The following is a 14,687-nucleotide window of genomic DNA, read 5'->3' as shown; positions in this document are numbered from 1 at the left end:
GTTGCCATTTACTTTGTTGTTTTGGGTTCACGTTTATTCAACCTTTCTGCATTTCCTGTCTAGAGAAGGTCCTTTAGCATTTGTTGAAGAGCTGGTTTGGTGGTGCTGAATTCTCTCAGCTTTTGCTTGTCTGTAAAGCTTTTGAATTCTCCTTCGTATCTGAATGAGATCCTTGCTGGGTACAGTAATCTAGGTTGTAGGTTATTCTCTTTCATTACTTTCAGTATGTCCTGCCATTCCCTTATGGCCTGGAGGGTTTCTATTGATAGATCAGCTGTTATCCTTATGGGAATCCCTTTGTGTGTTATTTGTTGCTTCTCCCTTGCTGCTTTTAGTATTTGTGGTTGATCTTTGTTAATTTGATTAATATGTGTCTTGGGGTGTTTCGCCTTGGGTTTATCCTGTTTGGGACTCTCTGGGTTTCTTGGACTTGGGTGGCTATTTCCTTCCCCATTTTAGGGAAGTTTTCAGCTATTATCTCCTCGAGTATTTTCTCATGGCCTTTCTTTTTGTCTTCTTCTTCTGGGACTCCTATGATTCGAATATTGGGGCGTTTCACATTGTCCCAGAGGTCCCTGAGGTTGTCCTCATTTCTTTTGATCCTTTTTTCTTTTTTCCTCTCTGCTTCATTTATTTCCACCATTCTATCTTCTACCTCACTTATCCTATCTTCTGTCTCCGTTATTCTACTCTTGGTTCCCTCCAGAGTGTTTTTTATCTCATTCATTGCATTATTCATTTTTAATTGACTCTTTTTTATTTCTTCTAGGTCTTTATTAAACATTTCTTGCATCTTTTCAATCTTTGTCTCCAGGCTATTTATCTGTACCTCCATTTTGCTTTCAAGATTTTGGATCATTTTTATTATCATTATTCTAAATTCTTTTTCAGGTAGATTCCCTATCTCCTCCTCTTTTGTTTGACTTGGTGGACTTTTTTCATGTTCCTTTACCTGTTGGGTATTTCTTTGCCTTTTCATCTTGTTTAAATTGCTGTGTCTGGAGTGGGCTTACTGTATTCTGGAGGTCTGTGGTTCCTTTTTATTGTGGAGGTTTTACCAGGTGGGTGGGGTTAGATGATTGGCTTGTCAAGGTTTCCTGATTAGCGAAGCTTACGTCAGTGTTCTGGTGCATGAATCTTGATTTCTTCTCTTTGGAGAGCAATGGAGTGCCCAGTAATGAGTTTTGAGATGGGTTTATGTGTTAGGTGTGACCTTGGGTAGTCTGTATGTTGACGTTCAGGGCTATGTTCCTGCGTTGCTGGAGAATTTGCGTGGTATGTCTTGCTCTAAAACTTATTGGCTCTTGGGTGGTGGTTGGTTTCAGTGTAGGTTTGGAGGCTTTTGGACTGTAGCTTATTACTTAAAGATCCATGTAGTCAGGAGTTTTCTGGTGTTCTCAGGTTTTGGGCTTAAGTCTCCTGCCTCTGGATTTCAGTTTTATTCTTCCTGTAGTCTCAGGACTTCTCCAACCATACAGCACTGATAATAAAACTTCTAGGTTAATGGTGAAAAGTTTCTCCCCCGTTAGGGACACCCAGAGAGGTTCACAGAGTTACATGAGGAAGGGGAGAGGGAGGAGGGAGATAGAGATGAGCAGGAGGAGAAAAAGGGGGACTCAAGAGGGGAGAGACAGATCTACGAAGTTGTCTGATCCCAGAGTGTTCTCCGTAGCCCAGACACCCACAAAGATTCACAGAATTGGATTGGGAAGAGAAGGGGAAAGGAGGAAATAGAGGTGTTGTGAGGTAGAAACAGAGAGTCAAGATTGGGAGAGAATAATCAACACACTCCTGAATAAAAATGGGAGCTGAATATTGGATTCTTAAATGTTCACAATTTATATCATATACTGAAAAACAAAAATTAAAAATCTAGAGTAGAGGTTAGACTCTTAAAAATACTATATTAAAAACAAAAACCAAAACATAAAAAAAAAAAAAATTTTTAGAAATATATATGAAGTTTGGTTTAAAAATAGGGCTTCTCTTCTTTTTTTTTTTTTTCCCTTTAAGGTTATAGTGTATTGAAAATGAAAATTAAGGAGTAGTAAGAGGAGTACTAGATGACTTTAAAAGAAATGAGAAAAAGAAAAATAGAAAACAGAAGAGAAGAAGAAAAAAGAAAAGGAAAAAAAAGAAGAAAAAAAGGAGAAAAAAAAATTGTTTTACCTAATAAAAAAAATCGTAAAAATCTTATGAAAATGAAAGTTAAGGAGTAATGGGGGAGTAACAGGGAATTTTAAAGAAAAATAAAAGAGAAAAAAGAAAAAAAAATTTTTTTTTCTTACTTAAAAAAAAAAAAAAAAGAAAAAGATATATCTAGGAATTTCTCTGGAGCTGTTTCGGTCAGTGTGGTTTCGGCTCAGTTTCATGTATCTCCTCGTTCCAGCTTATACTTCTCGATATCTATAGGCCCTTCCGGTGAAGTCGGTGTTTTCTTCAGGGATTTTAATCTGTTGCACCGGTCCCTTCTGAAGCGGTTCCCTTTGTTTATTTGGCTTCTGTTGCCGGTTTCTTCCGCGCCTAATTTCCGCCCTGACACAGGTGGGCGGAGGTGGATTCTTATTCAGGTAGCTAGTTCCGTCGCGCTCCGAGGTGGAGCTGGCGCTGCAGGGAGGGGCTGGGGCTATTTTCTCCGTCTGGGCTGCTCAGGCTCCAGGCGGTTCCAGCCCTCGGGTGATTCACAAAAGCACAGTACACAAAGCTGCGCCTGCGGTTTGTCCCTACGCCGCCCGAGTGGCTCAGGCAGCCAGGCCCTTGTCGGGCGCCCCCCCCCCCCCCCCCCGGTGCGGCGCGCCTTCTGTCCTGCGCTATCCCAGCCTCAGTTTCCGCCGCGCCAGTCGGGTGCATGCGCCTTCTGCCCTCTGCGTCCCCAGCCCAATCCCGCCCGCACTGGCCGGGTGCGTGTACTGTGTTTAGCCACGACCCTCCCGGCGGATGTCGACCCTCCAGAATCTCCGGAGGTCTTTTATTAGAAGGCGGAGGCCCATTTGCAGCGTGGCAGGGGATGCGGTCCTTGGGGCAGAGCCTGCCCCCTTCCCCTCCCCCCTGCCTCCTGCCTCCGGCCGGGCTGGGCCGGTCCGCAGCCTGCGAGCTCTTCTCAGGACTTTCTCGGTCCCTTTGTTCTGCGAACGGCCGGCAGTGTGTTCGGGCCGGTTAATTTTCTCTCTCTCTTGCTCTCCCACAGTTCAAGCTGGGAACTCACAAAAGCTCCCTCCGATTGTCCTCAGGGCACTCAGGCCCCAGACCCTACCCCAAGCAATGCCGCCCACTCCTTTCCGTTCCGCCCCCACTGGCTGGTTGCGGATGCGGGTGTCTGGGTACTTTTCTGCTGGGAGTTGCTTTTAGGCTCGTAATCTGTGGGTTTTATTTATTCTGTCCCTCCCAGCCAGATTCAAACTCCGAGATTCAAACACTTCCCCCAGGCCCTCCAGTGCGAGGGTTTCCCAGTGTCTGGAAACTTCCTCTATTAAGACCCTTCCCGGGACGGATCTCCGTCCTTAGCTCTTTTGTCTCACTTTTTATCTTTTATATTTTGTCCTACCTCCTTTCGAAGACAGTGGGCTGCTTTTCTGGGCGCCTGGTGACCTCAGCTAGCGATCGGAAGTTGTTTTGTGAAGTTTGCTCTGCGTTCAGTTATTCTTTTGATGAATTTCTTGGAGAGAAAGTGGTCTCCCCGTCCTACTCCTCCGCCATCTTGGCTCCTCCCCTCTTAAATTTTTTTAAATGGGAAAAAAAACTACAGTGCTAAGAGTTAACTTAAAATATCTCCTTTAAAAAAATTCAGAGGTTTACAGAAAATTAAAAATAAAATTAAAAAATTTTTCCTCCATACAAGCTTGTTAAAATGATGGGCCCTTGTTGAAATCCTGAAGCTCAATTTGATACAGAAGAATCACTTTTCTCTTAAGAGGAACATATGGTTATATTCTGACCTAATTTTAACCCAAATGGCCTTTAAAAGGCTAAGAAGGCTTCAATACTGAGTGTCAATGCTATCATTTAAAAAAGAAAAATCACTCACCTTTCAAACCTAGAGTTTGTAGCTGGAAGAGCCGACCAAGTTCATAAGGCAAAACCCGTAACAGATTGTTATTTAAAAGCAATTCCCTGTTTTAAAGAAAAAAAACAAACTATTTTAATATATCAAACTTTATTAACACACCCACAGTTGCTGTTCTTAACCTGCCTTTTAAGATACCATGAGTGATATCCACAATCAAGGGATATTTCTCTGTATTCATCCCAAAATGTTGTAACTACCACGTTTATTAACAGTGTTTCTATGAATCTATTCATTCTCTAACACAAATTAAAGGTATAGGAATTGTATATCACTCTCAAATCCACTCCCTTTTCTCACTCACCCAAAATTCCTCTCAGATACAAATCAAGAGAGGCAGACAGCAGACATCCTCAAACCTAGCCTCAATCATAGAAAAAAAAATTTTTTTTTTAATAAACTTCAGGATTTACTTCAGTAGCCAGTAACCCATTCAAATTTTATAGCATTACAACTATAATCACTTCAAGATACAACAATCACTGACAGAGAATATAAACATTAAAAATAAAGCACAGGATACTATAAACAGGACAGCATACATGAAGATCCGAATTTATGACCGTGAAATTTGGGGCAGATTATAGAGAAAATGACTAAAAGGTATAAAATCAAACACCTAAGTATAAAAAAAATAACAAAAACATATAGTAAAGGGATGGTGAAGAACAAGATTTTTAAATATTAAGTGTTTAAATTTAAACACAAGATAGCAATTTTTTAACATTACTACTCAGCAGTAAAAAGGCAGGAAAGCAATCCTTGTTTTCATTGGTTCCCCCATGCCTCAATGGGTAAAGAATCCATCTGCAATGCAGGAGACATAGGAGACGTGGGTTCAATTCCTGGGTCGGAAAGCTCCCCAGGAGGAGGAAAAAGCAATCCATTCCAGTATTCGAGTCCATAGAATTCTATGGACAGGAACCTGGCAGGTTACAATCCATGGAGTCACAGAGTCGGACACAACTGAGTGACTAGGCACAACACATACAAGGTCTCAAGATGCCTATAAAATTTTCGCCTATGAAGACATTCTTAAAGAATCCTATTTTTGTTTGTGTTAGTCATTCAATCGTGTCCAATTCTTTGCGACCCTCATGGACTGCAGCCCACCAGACTCTTCGGCCATGGAATTATCCAGCAAGGAATACTGAAGTGGGTTGCCATTCCCTTCTCCAGGGGATCTTCCTGACCCAAGGATCAAATCCAGGTCTCCCACATTGCAGGCAGATTCCATCTGACTCACCAGGGTTTCTTAAAGAATTCTGAAAGACTAGAAATAAATCCATTTATTATCATGTTTTTAAGGTTTCCTTAAGGAGTTGTAATGTGTAAGTATACCTTGGTTGTAAAATATGTTCCTAAAAGCTTTACTAATAAGCAAATCATATTTTCCCAATTATTTCTGATTAGTCTAGACTAGTCTAGCCCCAAATAATTCTGCTGAGATTTGTCACCTGAGTGTAAAGCAAGAATAAAGTATTTCAGCCCTATCCCACCTCAAGTCTGTCAAAAGAAATTGGTAATGCACATTTCCGGCCAGAAAACTCCAAATATGAAGGAAGGAAGGAAAAGAAACATTCCATGGAGGCCAACTCAAGTACTGTGCTTAGACAATTTGTATCATTTAATCTTCACGTACATATGGGAAGCCTACTTACTATAAGATGAGTAACCTCCCATAATATCTGTATTTGGTAAATTTACAATTTTATACAGTGAGTCACATTCATATTTTCTCACCTGAGAGACACCATGTTTCCTAGTTCTGCTGGTAAACTTCTGAGTTTATTGGATGACAGATCCAGGTAAACCAGATTATGGAGCTTGGCAATATCAGGTGGAATGCGACTAAGGTAATTGTCATTCAGGTGCAGCGCTGTCAAGTGTGTCAGTGACCAAAGTGATGTACTTAAGCTCCGCACTCTACCTAAAAGGCAAAAGCATTGATTCATTAAACCTCAGGTCCAAGACAAAGCCTGCGCCACAAGCACCAAAAAGTGGAAGAAAAGCCCGCAAACACATAGATACTCTGACTGTGACATTTTAATTTTGCATTAAATGCTTTTGACTGCTTCCAAACACAACTGGTCCTTCTTTAATTCCATGCAACTTTTGTCTGACAACCATTTTTTCTCACAAATCTACCATGTATTAAAATAAGATGCAACATAACAAGAAGATCCTTGGATTGAGGGTGATCACATGTCTCAAGAAGAAAGTATGGGGCTGACCTGAGCTTTTGCAGTAGAATGGTCGTGAATTTAAGTTATGGTACTAACAAAGCATTTCTCACATACTTCATGAAAATTAACAGTACAAGGCTTATCTATACCTAGGGCCTGAATTACTCTACAAACTTTAAATAGACAAGAGTAATTGCTATGATTTAGAACCAATCTTAGATTAGCCATCAGGAAAATCATTTTACTCCCAAAGGAGTTATCTTCCCCAGCCTTCTCATATTTCAATTATACATTAATAAATCTGGTTTAAGATTCTGCATTAAGTGCAACACACTCCAGGAAATAGTCACTCATTAAGCTTTACCAATGAGTCAGCATCTGACAGCTATGGTAGAACACATACTGGAAAAAGTCAGAAGACTTGGTTCAGAGTCCTAATTTCTACCATTTGTTAGCCATATTAAGCCTAAGCAAATCACAGAGTTTCAACTTCTGTAAAATGTGATATTATCTTAACAATAATCTTATATGAAGAAACTTTAAAAACTTTTTACCACAGTAAAATGGTAAAAGATTTTGATTAAAAGAGCAGTGGAAGGTACAGAGGGCAAAAAAATCTTAATAGGGAAGTGTTGCTTTTCATATGGCTATCAAGCAATAGACGTTAATTTCGATCTTCTGTCCAGGGTTCTTTCTACCACAGGTTCCTTGACCTTGTCTATAATCAGGCTTACAGTATTAACTAAGATTTTGCACTTTAACAGGAAACAAAGTTTTCAAGTGAAAAGAGGTTCTAGTAAATAAAACACTTAAGTTTTTACCTAGGGGTAACCAAGGGATTATCAACCAGAGACGACACTGGGACTCTGGCAGTCTAGAAACATTTTAGGTTGTCAAAACCAGAGGAGTGCTACCACTATCTAGTGGGTAGAGGCCAGGAATGCTGCTGAACATCGACGTGCACACAACCACTTCCAACCACAAAGAACTGTCTAGCCGGAAGTGTCAACAGTGCCAAGTTGAGAAGCCCTGGGTTCTCAATATGATCAAATATGAGATTTGATCATATTCATTTGAGTAGGGTTTGATCATATTCATTATTTTAAAATTACCAATCACCTATCCACCCAGTTACCCTTTATCGAAGATACACATAATTCCTGCTATACTCTAATGTGGGTTTAACTCTTCCAATGAAAGCCTACTGGGGAAAAAATTACATTCTCTATACAGTCTGTATTATATTGATTCATAATAGAAACACTGTACTTATACTTTTATTTTTAATAAATTTTTTACTTTGTAATAACTTTAGATTTACAGAGAAGTTACCAAGACAACACAGTTCCTATATACCCCTCAGCCAGTCTTCCCTACTACTAGCATATTCTTTTACCACTGTACATTTTTAAAAGGTTCCCTAGTGGCTCAGTAGTAAAGAACATGCCTGCCAGTGTAGGAGACCGGGTTCAATCCCTGGGTGGAGAAGATCCCCTGAAGGAGGAAATGGCAACCCATTCCCGTATTCTTGTCTGGGAAATCACTACCTGGGAAAAGCCAGGCAGGCTACAGTTCCTGGGGTCACAAAGAGTCAAACACAACTTAGCAACTAAAGGGACAGAACCTGGGTCTCCTGCATTGCAGGCAGATTCTTTACCATCTGAGCCACCAGGGAAGCCCGTTAAGTGAAAGAATTAGTTACTCAGTCATGTCCACCTTTTCTGTGACCCCACTGGCTGTGGCCCACCAGGCGCCTCTGTCCATGGAATTCTCCAGGCTAGAACACTGGAGTCAGTTCCCTTTTCCAGGAGATCTTCTTGACCCAGGGATCAAACCTGGGTCTCCTGGATTGCAGGTAGATTGTTTACCATCTGAGCCACCAGGGAAGCCTCCAAAATAACATTTGTCGAAACTAGGAAACTAAGATTGCTACTTTAGTATTAACTAATTTACAGACTTTATTTGAATTTCACCAGTTTTTACACCTTTTCGTTAGAAGATTTGATCCAAGATATCATTTTGCATTTAGTTGCCATGTCTCTTTAGTCTTCTCTTATCTATGACAGTTTCTCATTCTTTCCTTGTTTTCAGGACCCTGACAATCACTCTGTGGAACGTCCTTCAGTGTGTCTGGTGTTTTTCTATTAGACTGGGGTTATGAGTTTTCAGAAATCAGATTCTATTTTAACAAATCCTAAACATGTAAAGTCATGTAACATAGTTATCACTTTATAGAATAAACAGATAGCTTCTAGGATTCCTACTCTGCCAACAGTGGGATGACAGGATGATGGCAAAGATATCAACTTGCAAAAAGGATTACTCTGTGATAGCCAAAACAAAATCTATTATATCAAAGAACCAGGTTTTATTTAGAAACTGCACTCCCAATGCCTTCAGTTCTAGATGCCACCTGTGGCCCATAGTATTAATCTCAAGAGAAAGAAGAGGAACAAAGACATTTAGTCACAGATAAAACAGTAAGTTGAACACTAGTAAGTACCTCAGCATCTTGTAATTTTTCAATTAATTCATCTAATTCAAACGTATAGCAATGACAAAAATGTAATACTCAACTCTTGTTCATTATTGCGATCGTATCCCAGATTAAATGTTTCAGATTTCACTCACCCGAGATTTCTAATTCTGCCCAGTGAGATTTTTTCCCATTGGCTACCTCCTCTGCTGACATGATGGTATAAATTCTGCGAGGATCTGGAGGATCATATTTTTCCTTTGGCATCCCTATTAGTCTGTGAGAAAAAGGAAAAAAGATGACCAATTATTATAGTCTTATACATAAAACAGGGAGAAAAATGGGATGGTAAGTTTTCTTTTCCTTCCCCCTTACCAGGCTATCCCTAAATTCTCACTAGAAGGAAAACACACTCAAAGTAGGCTAGGCTGCAGGAATTTAGTAACAGAGGCCTCAAGGAAAATGCAAAGAAGCAGGGACGCTGGACTTCACAATAAAACATGGCCACTGCTTCTCAAACATTCACTGCACCCCTTTCCCTCCATTTAGCTGCTGTGCTTTCCAAGACAGACTGACCCTTTGAGAGTTTCCTCGATGGACTCTGACTGGTCTAAGAGAACGAAGGTAATTTTATCCTCCTTGCCTCGTGCTATTCAAATATTCCATGTCTAAGACAATAAGCACAAGATATTCTCCCTTTCACAGAGATTAGTTCAGAAATATCTAATAATCACTAGGCTTAAGACTAATTTTACATTTATGGGAAGATAAATGTAATCTTTCTCCTATTGGTCATACATGAAAAAGAAGATAACCCCAACTACTCTTGGCAATCACTCAACAAGTAAAAGGGAAACCAGCCATAGCAGTCAGAGACTAGAAAACAGAGAAAAAAGCCAGAGTCCTGACCAAACCATGCCTGTAGCACTCTTCAGCACTGGGTTTTTTGAATATACAAGTCAGTCTATTTGCTTATTGTTTAAACTACCAGTTTTGTGTTTTCTGTTAATTATAATCAAAAGCATCTTAATTAAGATCATATATCTTGGTTTACAGGGGCCAATCTTGGTTTATATCTGTTATTCTTAGGTCACTATTAATATAATTCTCAAAAGTGTCCAATTTGGATGATGAGTTACATGACCACCCTAATTTAAAGTAATAGTATACTATTTTCTTTATATAACTGCAGTAGTAAACTATTTCTTTATATAACTGCAAAAATAACGGAACAATCATCAATGACAACCAACTAGACATAAAACTCAAGTGTGCAATGTATGAATCAGATGACAAATGGCCATTAAAGTAACCATTCAAGAGATCTTAAACTCCTACAAGCTATCAGTTCAGTTCAGTTCAGTCGCTCAGTTGTGTCCAACTCTCTGCAACACCATGAACTAACTGCAGCACACCAGGCCTCCCTGTCCATCATCAACTCCAGGAGTCCACCCAAACTCATGTCCATTGAGTCAGTGATATCATCCAACCATCTCATCCCCTTTGTCCCCTTCTCCTCCTGCCCTCAATCTCAGCATCAGGGTCTTTTCAAATGAGTCAGCTCTTTGCATCAGGCGACCAAAGTACTGGAGCTTCAGCTTCAACACCAGCCCTTCCAATGAACACCCAGGACTGCTTTTCTTTAGGATGGACTGGTTGGATCTCCTTGCAGTCCAAGGGACTCTCAAGAGTCTTCTCCAAAAGCACAATTCAAAAGCATCTATCAGTATCTGCATACTATTTATAGTTGCTTCTTTGCTCACACTTTAACACACAAAGATATACATACAGACACCAAAACCAAGCGCCTAAAACTGGGACTGTTTCCAAGTAGTTTAGAATCTCTATCTCAATGGAAGTTACTTTCAGATGGTCTGAAATTTGTTACATACAGAGAACAAAGAAAAACAGGAGGAATTCTATTATGTATCAAAAAATCAAAGCTAGTTTGCAAGAGTACAATCAAAATTTCCCATCCCATAATTTGCTCTAGTATTTCTGAAGGAAAAACCACCATTTCTTCCCATTTACTAAAAGGAGCAAAGAGGAAGTTTCCCAGATTTTTTTCATCTGTTAACAGTAATTAGCTTCCAAACCTGGTTAAGCTCTTCAGCTCTAATCTTATCACATAACTGTGTGATACTGAAACATGTTTTATTTTCCATAAATGTCCTGGATCTTCATACAGCACAAACAGTATGATCATTTTTCACAGAGGGAAAACTTGATTTTTACCCTATGTGGCCTATGTAAAATATTTCTGAATATAAAATTTTTAGGTAATAAGGTTTTTAGAATTTCTACTATGCACCATAAGGCACATGTATCTCTGTGGGTACTCCTACACACTAATGTAAGATTCTACAAAAACACAAGATTAATAAGCAAAACCAAATCAAATGGATTCAGATCCAAAGACATGCTACAAATTCAATAACAATAACAATGGGTAAAACTAAGACTATGAAATTTGCAGATTACCTTTCATTAAAACATAGTGCAAAAAATGGTATAGATGCACCTACAGAAGGGGAGGAAAAGCAACGTAATCATAAAGAACGGACAGGTGGAGACAATGGGGAAAAGAGGAGAGTGGGACAAATCAGGAGATTAGAACTGACATATATACACTACCATGTGTAAAATAGATAGCTGGTAGGAACCTGCTATATATACACCACAGGGAGCTCAGCTCTGACTCTCTGCAATCCATGGACTGTAGCCTGCCAGCCTCCTCTCTCCATGAGATTTCCCAGGCAAGAATACTGGAGTGGGTTGCAATTTTCCTACTCCAGGGGATCTTCCTGACCTAGGAATCAAACTCGCATCTCCAGCATTGACAGATTCTTTACCACAGAGGCACCTGGAAAACACTTCTATCACACGGTGGGCACCTAATAAGTACCTGTGGAATGATCATATGCTTTATAATCCTAAAAACTACCAGCTTTCTCCCACCTATTCCAATCAACAGTCAATGAGCCTCTAAAAATTAATCTCATGAAATGGTCATTAATCAATTTCCCTAAATAATTTAAAATCTAGAGAGGAGATTAATAGTCATCATCTCTTCTGGCCCACAAATGCTAATATCTGAAATTGCTACTATATAAGAACTATACACTTCTTTTTAAAAATTTTTTATAAGTCTCCATCTTTGTTTAAGTCTATTAAAATTTATAAAAATCTGTTTATCATATCCATAAAATGCTTACCAATGTCTATAATATGTAAAAACCAAAGTACAATTAATACTTTTATATTATGTGTCAAAGGTCTCTTTGGATTTGGTTAGGAAGTCAATAAAAATACAAGTCATTTAATCCTTCAAAATGAAACTAAATTCGGATAGTATGATTAAAGTTAAAACACTTATTTGCATTAACTAATTTAATAGAGTCTGTAGTTTTGGTGATAACTACTGTCCTAAGCATCAGATTTTCAAACATGCTACTTAAAAACTTAGCTCAAATTTAGGAAATTGGCATTATTGAATCCTCCTATTAGGTTAGGCTTTATCTTCCCGCTCAGTTTCTCAGCACCAATCTTTCATCTTGGAGACATATCACAAAAACCTATTTCAAAATAATTTAATGTACAAAATAACAATTCAAATATAACTTAAATCTTTAAATGTGACACTGATAACGTGCTTTCTCAACAGTCTAAGATATGGGTCAGTCCAAGGCTTAAACACTGGATGGACACGCTTCATCCAAGGAAGGGAAATGCTTTATTTTGTAAAGCCTAACAACTAATTCTTTTCTCTAACTTTATTAAATTGATGAAAAGGCAGGCTTTTTCAATCAGTTTTTCCAAGAATTTCTAATTTGTGCAATATCTTACATCAGTTCCCAAAGGATCATCCCCTTACATCAACCTAATTTACACTGGGGAGGAGAACCTGATAATGTAACAAAGTAAACTAAAAATCCCTTCACAACACAGCCTTTTTAACTTGCACTCTTCAATCCCATTTCAATACCATGAAAAATACTCCACATAGCTCCCCAAATACTGACTACATAAGCTTCTTTGAACCTGCCATCCTCTCTCCTCCATTCCTTGAATCTTAGTATATCACCAATGCAGGCTTTTCAGAATCCAGTGCAAAATTCCTGAGAGCAACTGTCAGTCCTGAACAAAGAACCTGATTACTTCTTAGTTCCTACATGAACTATCCTGAAAGAGAATCATCGCCGAAGGGTGATTAATTACTACATACAGTGAAGATGTTCATTAGTTTATTTCTCAGTCTTCTTTAAAATTATGCAAAAACTTCAAGTAAACTTGTAAAATATTAACTTCATGGAAAATGTATTCCAGTCCTTTTATGGCTGAAAGTAATACTGTACATAACACTAGGGCTACTTTGCCATAAAAAATTCACATTTCCAAAACTGTAAATAAAATACAAGATTCCTATATAACATGCTGTTCAATGAATAGGTTGCTGCAAAATATACATGAATTACCACCAAATACACTATTGCCAAGGAACCCCAAATCTCAGGTTTTGTATCTGGGACTTGGAAAATAATGCAACATGACTCCTCCCTGCCCCATTTTCCTCCCCCACAAATAATAATCTGAGCCAAATCAGAGCAAAGTATTAAAGGCCAGAACTAAACTTCTGCTTATTTTGGTTATCTGGAGAAGCTTATTAAAAACAAGCAAACAAAAAAACAGACTCTATAGCACATATAAAGATATGTCATTATGGTGTTAAACCACAGATTCCCTCACACCACCTTCTCTAAATTTAAGGTCATTTTATCTCAGTCTATAGTTCAGCACAGTTTCAGAAGTTAATCCTACTTCATTTAGAATTCAGAATAAGAAAAAATGTTCCAACCACAAGAGAGTGCTTCATAGTGAACCAGATTTCTAACTCAACGAATCCAACCCTAAAGTATAAACCAGTAGATAGGCACTTGCAGCCACAGACAAATTAAGTCATCATCTCAACAGCAGTTTGCAAAGCAATCTTAGAGATGTAGAGTTCTCAAAGTTAAAACATGATAAAATTAAGCCTATGCTGCTTACATTTTAGAGCAAGATGTCAGTGACTTATTACATTTTACATATTCTCAGATAAATCTGTCTTCTGTCAGCATTTATTTCCAAAGGTTATGGAACACATTATTTGTTATTTATTGAATATCCACCTTGACTAACATCTGTCCTTGCCATCTGGTCTTAATCATTAAGACCACTTTCCTCTCTGAGAAAATATGTCTACATTTACCATTTTTAATAAAGAAAAATAACCATTGCACTGCAGCACTGGAAGTTTCTATTTCCTCATCAATATCTATTTTTAACTATACACAAGTATTAATCATTACAACTGTCATACAAAATTTATACCTTGCCTGTGAGCTCAGGAGCTCACAGCTGATACTTAAAAAACGGCTCCCAGCAAACCACACTGCATAAAGTATAATCATACTGATAAAAATAAAGATTGATGGCAATCACTAGAGCTTAGAAGACACCTTGAGATAAATAACAATTTCATCCACATTCCTACTCCTCTTCTATACCAAGGGCCTCCAGATGACATTTGTCTTCAATGACATATTCAACTCAAGTCTGTAGATGACAATAATGAAACATTTAAAAAGAGCCATTCAAAATCTTCATATCTCCCAATCTGTCACCACTCTAAACAAAAACAAAATTCAAACAAAATAAAACAAAATTCAAGTTTTACAATGGTAAAGCCACCCATCATTAAGGAAAAAATTACCTTCAGACTTCTGGAATTTCCTGTTTCAGACCAGTTTAACATTTATTCAACAAACATTTACTGCAGGGCTGCTATCATCATGTACTGTATCAAGCACTAGGACTTCAACAGTGAACAAGACGAAGGGCATCCTTGCCCTCATGTAGCTTACACCATTTTCATGGTACTACATGAAAAAAAAATTATAAAATATTCTATTTCAAATAATTT

General features: G+C 38.5%; 1 protein-coding gene across 4 annotated transcripts in view; it reads right to left on the bottom strand.

The window, feature by feature from the left end:
- The window catches only part of CNOT6L (CCR4-NOT transcription complex subunit 6 like), a 120,181-nt gene that overhangs the window by 65,728 nt on the left and 39,766 nt on the right, over positions 1-14,687 (bottom strand). For 3 of the 4 annotated variants that reach the window (XM_065914751.1, XM_065914748.1, XM_065914750.1), the window contains exons 2-4: positions 8,881-9,002; positions 5,807-5,993; positions 4,025-4,110 (exon numbers count right to left, since the gene is read on the bottom strand). In XM_065914751.1, the coding sequence (XP_065770823.1) occupies positions 4,025-4,110; positions 5,807-5,993; positions 8,881-8,992 (385 nt within the window). In that variant the 5' untranslated portion in view covers positions 8,993-9,002. The remainder of the gene's footprint in view (positions 1-4,024; positions 4,111-5,806; positions 5,994-8,880; positions 9,003-14,687) is intronic. The other variant, XM_065914752.1, reaches the window with a different exon arrangement.

Source organism: Muntiacus reevesi, chromosome 22 (assembly GCF_963930625.1).
Source record: "Muntiacus reevesi chromosome 22, mMunRee1.1, whole genome shotgun sequence".
Taxonomy (NCBI): Eukaryota; Metazoa; Chordata; class Mammalia; order Artiodactyla; family Cervidae; genus Muntiacus; species Muntiacus reevesi.
Note: the sequence above shows the minus strand (reverse complement) of the source record. Positions and strands in the feature narration are given on the sequence as shown.